The sequence below is a fragment of the Sceloporus occidentalis genome, unplaced genomic scaffold (assembly GCF_023333645.1).
Source record: "Sceloporus occidentalis isolate IW3139 unplaced genomic scaffold, rSceOcc1.0.p SCAF_336, whole genome shotgun sequence".
NCBI lineage: Eukaryota > Metazoa > Chordata > Lepidosauria > Squamata > Phrynosomatidae > Sceloporus > Sceloporus occidentalis.
In genome coordinates, this window is record NW_028317316.1 from 453,850 (window position 1) to 463,119 (window position 9,270).

Sequence of the window (9,270 nt, forward strand, 5' to 3'; positions counted from 1 at the left end):
GGACCTAAATAAATGTAATGCTTCCTAATGGGTGGATTAGGGGGTCATTACTGTGGCATACTGACATTATTGTTAACTCCTTATGTTTAATGAACATGTATGCTTAATAGGAGCCTCCTTTCTCTAATAAAATTCAATATATAAAAATATAACTTAAAGGAACAGAACTGTTTATATTTTATTAACCTCCCCTTACCCTGCAGAGTGTTTCAACGAGAAACATTTTCCTAAACTTCTTGGCTCCATCTCAATGATATTTCAAGCACGCTAGTGTGCCAATGGCACCAATGGATCACAGCATGTTCAGTCTTTAACAGGATGCAATGGGAGCTCCTGCAGCTAGCTTCCCGCGGTTGCCTGCGTAGAGACCAGTGCTGCCAACTGGCAGTTTAGAAGACAATCACTGGGAAAAGCAAAGAAACATGTTTCTCACTGTAATGAAACTCAAACTTAACCCTCGAAGAGGCTGGAATAATTTTTTGGAATTTTGCTAGAAAGTTAGAAATTGGGAAAACCTTATAAATAGCTTATAATGTTCATAGAAAACCTTTTTTTTTAGTTGTCAGGGCCAACATCATGGGGGTACACACTGTACTAGTACCCTTAGTTCTAGACCACTGTCCAGCCGTCCTACTCTCTCACCTGAGACAGCAGAGAGGCTGGACCCCCTGCTTGTCCATAGGTAAGTCCCCAGCGGAGTCATGTAACGTGACCCATGTGGGCCCCTAGCACCACCTTTATCAACCCCCGGACATGAGGAATGTGACATAATTTTCTGGCGTTCAGACATGGCATGTGAGGAAGCAGAAGAGCCAACATGGGTCTATCTATCTATCCCTCTTTAAAATCTGTAGTTTTACATATCAGGACATGATAACAATCATCTGTTCCTTAGCAGGTCTAAAATTAGGTAAATACAACCTCAGATGAACAACACATGACATATTACAAGGTGTCATGATTTATTCAGTAAAAATAAAGCCAAAATGGAGAAGACGTGCGTTAAAAACTAAGCACACATTGTGATTCAATAGGTTGTAGAACCACCTTCAGCAGCAATAGCTTGAAGTAATAATTTTCTGTATGACTTTATCAGTCTCTCACATCGTTGTGGAGGAATTTTATGCCCACTCTTCATTACAACGTTGCTTCGGTTCATTGAGGTTTGCGGGCATTTGAATCAGGTTGAGGTCCGGACTTTGGCTGGGCCATTGCAACACCTTGATTCTTTTCTTTTTCACCCATTCTGGTTTTTTTTGCTGGTGTGCTTGGGATCATTGTCCTGTTGCATGACCCATTTCGACCAAACTTTAGTTGTCAGATTAATGGCCTCAAATTTGACTCTAGCATACTTTGGTATACAGAGGAGCTCAGGGTTGATTCAATGACTGCAAGGTCCTGTGGCTGAAAAGCAAGCCCAAATTATCACCCCCCCCCCAACACTGTTCCATTCTCCTCTTATCTCTGACATCAACAGGGCATTTTTGTCCACACAACTGCCGCTCACTGGGTATTTTCTCTTTTTTCAGACCATTCTCTGTAAACCCTAGAGACGGAGACAGGTGCCAGCGTTTGGACCTTCATAATGAATAGTGAAATTGGGGACTTAAAATCACAATTCTTCTGACAAATCTCTCTTTACATAATATACCCCATTGTCTTTACATGATTAGCTCTGAAAATTCCCATCTCTGAAAGGCCAAAGCAAGTGTTCTCTGTTGATTTTATATAACCTCTTTCACTTACTATAGTGGATGTGATGTTTGCCGTTACCATTCCTTTTGTCATAAGATTTCAAACCTGCTTCTTTATTTGGAGGGCTTGGTCCTGAGAGCAGTCTATTGTTTGGCACACTTCCCAACTTCACAGAATAGTACCAATTTTCAATTACTGTCCTTGGTCAACTGCCCTACTTTTGCAGACAGTCAGAACCATTTGCCAGAGGATCCTCTTACAGGCTCTGGGAGCTGTAAAGTTGATAGAGGTCTGTGTTGCACAGTCCTCCATCATAACTCCTATATGGCCACCTCATAGTGCTCTGAAGCCGAGTGCGACTTTGGATAAGGCGGGCAGACAGTCGATATCCCGCCTCAAACCTCAAATGTTGAGTGTTATGGTAATGCTTCATATGTAAACTTTAGTGCTCAAACGTGCTCCTTTGACCCAAGTTCCAATATTCAACTCAGCCTTATAAAGATAACCCAGTGCACCATGATGATAGTTGGGTTACATGTTTTATTATGGGTAACTGTTTGCCGAAGGTGTGCTTGTGACTCATACATGTTTTTGCAAATTAATTTCTAATTGTGAATGAAATGTGTATTTAGCTACATTACTTTAGTATTATCAACTAAAACTTAAAAGTAGGTCCTTGGGAACCCTATCGCTGCATAGCATACACCCTCCCCCCCCTATTAAGTCTAAGACACATCTCAGAACTATTTTAGCCATTAGGTTTCAAATAAAAAAGCAGCTAACTGCTTTTATTTCACTGGTTCCATACACAATGGTCCATGACTGCTCCATGGCTTTGTCATAAGGGCCCTAAATCCTGGAGACACCAACTCATACGCTACAGAGGAATTTGCAGGGTTACTCCAAACTGACTGGTGTGTGGGCAACAGACCAACCTCTTTCGGTGTTACCACAATCTATTTGGCTTTGCCTGACAGTGAATGCTGTGGTATTATGTTCTTGCACCACACATCACACAGCAATGCGCAGAACATTGGTAAGAAAAGTCTGCAGTGGTGCTTCAGGGATGAGCTTCCGTTGTGTACCTAAAATCTGAGGTGGTTACAAGGATTTTTTTAATAGAGGGGAATGGCTGCTCTTAAAAAAATCTATTCCCACTTTTACTTCAGGTACGTGCATTTACGTCATCGTGCGCCAGCTACTAGGTTTTCATAGTATATGTTTCCCTACAGCATACACATAAAATGTTTTTTTTTTTGTTGTATCTGTAAACACAAGCTCATGGGTTTATTCAGTGCATTGAACTGTAAAGTTCACAAATTGGGAAATGGAGACATCCGCTTTATTTAGACATATGCTGTACCTGCCACTTGCATAAAACTACAGCGGATTGGATCGATTAGACTTTGGTGCCATAAGCCCTTTCCATTCTTACTGTATAGATTTTTACACCTGCCAAACGCCGTTTGATATTCTAATCTTGCGCCACGTCAATTCTCCGTCACTTTTGGCCCTCGCGTTTTTCTATTGGTCGGATCTGCTCCTTTACTCCGCCCCTTATCGCCTGGTCGTTCTGTGACCATCTATGGTAACAGACTGAAAGGAATGAGCTCTGATGATGTCAGCTTGACCGCCTTGCGCTCGCCCATCTCCATGACTACGAGGCGCACCCTTCTTCCTGGCAATACAGGAGTTATCAGCCATATTTTATGATGGCAGGATCCACTTTATCTCGAATAAAACAGCGCGGTGTAAAAAAAAATTTGGGGGGTAGGGTGTTTGACTTGCCACGCAAAATGTTAGGTTTATCGTAGATAGTCAATGACACCAATGTGAATTCCTTCTTCTTTTTTGCTGTGGCTAACAAAGACCGCACGTCCTAAAATGTTTTTAAAAAGTGAAATGAGCCCGCCCCGGGCACGCCCACGTGTCAGTTTACGGAAGTTAGTTGGCGCACTGCATATTGGGAAGCGGCTGCCGGAAGTGGGATATTGAGTGAGAAGCGGCGGAGGTGAGCAGGGCGGGGCCGGTGAGAGGTATACCGGGCAGGGCAGTGAGTGTAGCCTCCAGCTAGTGAGTACGGGTGTAGAGATTGTATAGAAGTGTATCGCGTTTTTGGTTGTTTTTGCTTCGCGCGGGTTTTTCTGCATGTCACGAGCCTTATTTGTGCCTTGGTATGGGAGCGTACGTGGGAGGGCAGTTATTTGGAACGAGGGCATCGTTTCCTGAGTGGGATCGTATCTAGGGGATCCAGGTGCTATACAGAACTTGTATGTCATAGCATTGAGGTGACCGGCGCTTTATTGACTGGCGCTGTGTTCTGTCTCCAACTTAATCGTAATACGACAGTGATAAGCGAATAGGCAGTTACATCCTTTATACACAGAGCAGGATTGTAACTGTAACGATTGAGTCGATCTTCCTAGTTGTGTGAAAATGCACACGATGGCTTTTTTAACACCCCGCTGTCACTCGGATGGGGTGTTTGTAATAGCTGCTCAATCAATGACTATCCTAGGTTGTAAAACCATCCCTGCTTCTTGTATCAGTTTGCCCCATTCAGTTTGCGGCTGATTTGCCCCATTCAGTTTGCGGCTGATTTGCCCCATTCAGTTTGCGGCTGATTTGCCCCATTCAGTTTGCGGCTGATTTGCCCCATATAATGCATAAAGTGCTGCGATTGTTTTTTAAAATCAATGATGACATTCCATGAGGTCCAATTGTTAACCAGTTAAGGGCTAATGTGTAGGAAATGATTGCTGTCTGAAAGTAGGAATGCGCAGGACAGTGTTTGAACATGTTGCTTACTCAGCTAATCCATACCAGTCTTGTAATATACTCTTGAGCAACAGGAAGGGCTGGGAGGGGCAAATTACTTTTTGTGGGTTAACTTCCTTTAACTGCTTTGACGAAATGTGTTCCAGACTTCCAGATGTAGCAGTTCATGTTTTTTTAAACAATTCTAGCAAATGCGTCAGGCTGTGTTACCAGAATGCTTGCCCTTTTTAGTTGCTGATATTATTCATTGTCACCCTCGTTCTACAAGGTTGTAAGCCATGGCAGAGATGCAGAGCCTGGTTGAACGCCTGGAGAAAGCTGTGGGAAAGCTGGAGATTCTTGCTGCTGGTTCAGGGGGAGCTTTGGCTTCTGCAGGTGAGGAGACTGTAGTTTTATTAATTATATATAATATATGATTGGGTACTATGCATGCGGTGTGCTGTGTATTTTATAATGCACTTTTAAGGAGGGTAGTTGACATCTTCTTTGTAGATGCAGCCAAGTATGTCCAGGCCTACGATGCACTAGTTAGTGGACCTGTCGGAGAATTCATGAAGCTCAGCAGTGAGATTGGAGGAGATGTGAAGACACAGGTGGGTGTTGGAGATGTCTACAATGGGCATTAAGAGATCTCTCAATGAAGGGTAAAACGATTTGGAGTGGATAGTTACAGTGGGGCAGTGTTTTCTAGTGATGTAGATTTAGGACAGGTTAGGACTGTTGACAGGGCAGCGGAAGAGCCATCCCTGTGGTAGTGTAATTGGGTGTGATGGAAAGGGCAGGTGGAACACAAGTTGCACTTGAAGAGGTCATTTGTTTGGGTTGGATTATAGTCCATGGTGTGTGTTTCCCAATATAATTGAAAGGAAATTCCAATAATATTACATGTAGTGCATGCGTATAGGATGGATGGATGGATGGATGATAGTTTGGGTGATGGAATTTGAAAACTTATGACATGTTTTTTCTCTCTATTAGGCTGAGCTGATTCTGTCTGGCATAAAACTCCAACGAGACATTCTGGTGACAGCATCTCAGTGTCAGCAGCCCACAAATGTGAGTGATTGTGCTTATTGTTGCGTTAGTGCTCTGTCTTCCTGTCTCCATCTTATATCCAACAATACACATTACTTCCTTCACAACTGTCTTCATATTCGTAGGCATATGTGTCCAGTTTAAGTTCAGATGCTTTTTCCTATCTGAGCAGCTTGTAGGCGCTTTCCTCAGTTTTTGTGAATGAGCCTTTGTCTGTTGACACGGAAACTGAAGTCTCTCATATTTCATTCCTTCTCTGCTCTAGGGGGATCTTGCCACTCTCCTCGCTCCCCTGTCAAAACAAATTCAGGCAGTCCAGGACTTTCGGGAGAAGAATCGGGGTAGCAAGCTGTTTAACCACCTCTCTGCAGTAAGCGAGAGCGTTCCTGCCTTGGGTTGGGTAGCGGTGGTAAGTCATATGAAGCATCTTCTATTTAAAGTACCCTCCGTTTGTGGGCTGTTTGAAACTAGTGTAAGTGCGGAGCAGATTACTGCATTCTAGTTTGGAGGAAAATGTTCTTGTATAAAATGAGAAAATTGTTGTGTACTATTGGTAAGATTGTGTGGTTATTGCTAACATGGTTCTGTATATGTTGTCTTTTTATATATATATTTTTTTCTTTGTCAGACTCCAAAACCGGGACCATATGTTAAGGAAATGATGGATGCAGCTATGTTTTATACTAACAGAGTACTTAAGGAATACAAGGATGTGTAAGTGTATTCAATATCACTTTGTCACTAGTTGACTCATACTGGTTTAGTACAAGTGTTCATTCTTTCATTGTTCCAGTATGTAGTATAAATTGCTTTGTAATTATATATGAAATATGACTTATTTTCTTTTCTCCCCTGACAGAGATAAGAAACATGTTGAGTGGGTCCGAGTCTATCTGAACATTTGGACAGAGCTGCAGGCTTATATAAAGGAGCATCACACAACTGGCTTGAGTTGGAGCAAAACGGTAAGTGTGGCTGTCCTTTGTGTGAATAATAAAAAAAAGATTCTATCAATCTGTGTTGTAATGACATTGTGATATTTCTTTAAACTTAGGGATCCAAGGCTTCAGGTACCCTCTTGGCACCATCTGCTCCTCAGCCTCCAAAGGTTGGTCCTCCACCTCCTCCTCCTGGAGGACCACCACCGCCACCACCACCCTCAGCTTCTGCACAAAGTGATGATTCTATCTCCCGCTCTAAGCTGTTTGCAGAGCTCAACCAAGGAGAGAAAATAACCAAAGGTGAAAGATCGGCTTATGGTTTGGCATGCAGATGTTGAAGGGTTTTTATTTTTCTTTGTACAGCTTTATTTTATTGATATGTTCTTTTCTTTCCTTCCCAGCCCTCAAACATGTTCCTGATGACATGAAAACTCATAAGAATCCTGCTCTGAAGGCTCAGAGTGCTCCAGTGAGGAGTGGGCCCAAACCCTTCACCAGCCCCAAACCAACTAATGTTGGCTCACCTGCTGCTAAACCTATCGCAAAGAAGGAACCCCCTGTTTTGGAGCTGGAGGGCAAGAAGTGGAGGGTGGTAAGTGGGTTAGCCTTATAGCTTATTTATGCTCTGTATGTAGAGCGTGGATGATTATTAAAGTGCAGTCTGCTTCAGTATAAAATATTGCATTCATGATGACATACTTGACATCATAAAACCAAAGTTTGATCACTTTGAGGGGTTTTTTTAAAATAAAAATGTTGTGGGGTTCGAAAGTTGAAGCTCCTTTGTTTTTCAAACACGCCCTTGCTTTGTTTATGGCATGTCTCATTACAGAACCCCTTGTTCATTTCTCAACAGGAAAATCATGAGAATGCATCTAGCCTGGAGATCAGGGACACTGAACTCAAGCAAGTGGCTTATATTTACAAGTGTGTCAACAGCACTCTGCAAATTAAGGGGAAGATCAACTCCATCATTGTTGGTATGTTGTCAGTTCCTTAGGCGACAAAATATAATTGATCAAAAAACATCTGTATAGTGGTGGTTGGTTACAAATAGAAGCACTATTAAATAGATGTTCCGCTTTAGAGCGTACAGGGTGTCTTTAATAGCTTTTCCAGCAGATGGTAGTGTTGGCTTCATATATTCTGTCTTAATGTGGTCACAATGATGGATAGAGTTTTAATTTTTATTTTAGATAACTGCAAGAAGCTCGGCCTAGTATTCGACGATGCTGTTGGGATTGTTGAGATCATCAATTCTCGGGATGTTAAAGTACAGGTTAGATGTTTCCTCCTTAATGTATGGTCAGTTGAATTCATTCATAGTGTTTTTGCTAACCTGCCTTCTGTTTGGCTTTCTGGTAGGTATTGGGTAAAGTGCCAACTATATCTATTAACAAGACTGATGGCTGCCATGTTTACTTGAGTAAAGAGAGTTTGGAATGTGAGCTCATCAGCGCCAAGTCGTCAGAGATGAACGTCCTGGTCCCCGGCAGTGGAGGAGAGTTCGTAAGTGGTCTTTCGAGTTCTCGGCGGGTGTATGTTTTTTTGGGATTGGTTCTGACACGTTCGTTTTTGTTTTGTAACGTGTATATAGAGCGAGTTCCCAGTGCCGGAGCAGTTCAAGACTGTCTGGAATGGCAAGAAGCTGGTGACCACAGTGACCGAAATTGCAGGGTAGATGGTGGTGATGGATGTAATTTCCTCCATGGCCATCTGTATTCTCTCTGCTGCTTTTCTCTCTTGAGGATTACTCTAGCTGTAAGGTAGAAGCCTCATACTCACAGCTCTCTGCTGAATAATGTCCTGCTGTACCACACCTAATATGTGCCAGAAGCCCCATGGAGAGCTGCTTTTGCTAAACTCTGCTGTCCAATTCTCTCGTGCCAGTCTAAAAGGGGGCTTTGAATGTCTGCTACACAATACTGGGTAGTGGCTGGATGACCAATAAATGGTTTGATGGACCAAAGTAAAAATGGGTAAATTAGCACCTTGTTAGTGAGTTGACTTCATCCCCTGGTCTCGGAGTGCACACTGAGACCATCACTGCCCCAACCTTCTGAGTCTTGGCTACTCCTATCAGCACTTCCAGGGTTTACTGTATTTGCTTAAAAAAAAACTCAACTTAAGAAATATGCAATTGTTTTCCTGTACTTTCCAGTAATTCCAAAACTGTCACTTATGTACTGATCCAGATACTAATGTAATGCCAATGTGTACTGAGCACTTCCAGTGTGATGTAAGCAGATTCTGCTCCGATGTTAAGGGACGAGGAGCAGCTTCTGCACAGACTGTGGAATATCCAACGAGTTTACAAATCAAGCATTTTATTAAAGAATCAAAGTTAAGTGAAAACGAAATGACTGTTTGTTTTACATGTAATGTATTATCCTGTGGTCATAGAAAAATGTAGCTGTACATTGTTGAAATTCACTTACTTTCCAGATCCCTAACATATAGTGTTGGGTCCACCACACAATAGTTGGCTGGTGTATTTATGCCATGACGTACTGGCTATTTAATTACTGCTTTAAACTTAACAGTGTATCTTAATTCTTTGTGTATAAAACAAATTAGAATATTACTAAATATATATATATATAAATAAAGTAGGAAGCAACTTTAACCTGTGTAGCTACATTACATTTATATAGTGCCAGCAGATACTGTAGCGCTTTACAATCAGAGTTGGTAGAATAAATGTGAAATCGAACAAACTGGTACATGAGGAGGAGAAGAGGACCCTGCTCTTGTGTGCTTACAATCTAATAGGAAGTGGGAAGGTGGTCAATCCAAGATGAGCGGTAGAGAGGTTGTTGGT

General features: G+C 42.2%; 1 protein-coding gene across 4 annotated transcripts; it reads left to right on the top strand.

The window, feature by feature from the left end:
* The first annotated feature begins 4,751 nt into the window (after window positions 1-4,751).
* On the top strand, window positions 4,752-8,130 carry LOC149274327 (adenylyl cyclase-associated protein 1-like). Of its 4 annotated transcripts, none has more exons than XM_089505635.1 (12): window positions 4,752-4,848; window positions 4,948-5,066; window positions 5,452-5,529; window positions 5,774-5,917; window positions 6,137-6,222; window positions 6,368-6,482; window positions 6,563-6,749; window positions 6,851-7,041; window positions 7,306-7,429; window positions 7,646-7,728; window positions 7,815-7,958; window positions 8,047-8,130. In XM_089505635.1, the coding sequence occupies exons 1-12, from the start codon at window positions 4,752-4,754 to the stop codon at window positions 8,128-8,130; spliced, it is 1,452 nt and encodes a 483-aa protein (XP_089361761.1). The 4 variants fall into 4 exon arrangements, with proteins under 4 accessions (XP_089361761.1, XP_089361762.1, XP_089361763.1 ...); XM_089505636.1 differs by having other exon boundaries at window positions 4,966-5,066; window positions 6,368-6,485; XM_089505637.1 differs by having other exon boundaries at window positions 4,966-5,066; window positions 6,368-6,473.
* Window positions 8,131-9,270: the final 1,140 nt, after the last annotated feature.

What these genes read in the sequence shown, in the direction of transcription:
- LOC149274327 (XM_089505635.1), top strand. Translation starts at nt 4,752, where the DNA reads ATGGCAGAGATGCAGAGCCTGGTTGAACGCCTGGAGAAAGCTGTGGGA. An exon ending in GAGGAGATGTGAAGACACAG is followed by an intron (nt 5,067 to 5,451) that starts GTGGGTGTTGGA and finishes TCTCTCTATTAG; the next exon opens with GCTGAGCTGATTCTGTCTGG. An exon ending in CTCGGGATGTTAAAGTACAG is followed by an intron (nt 7,729 to 7,814) that starts GTTAGATGTTTC and finishes GCTTTCTGGTAG; the next exon opens with GTATTGGGTAAAGTGCCAAC.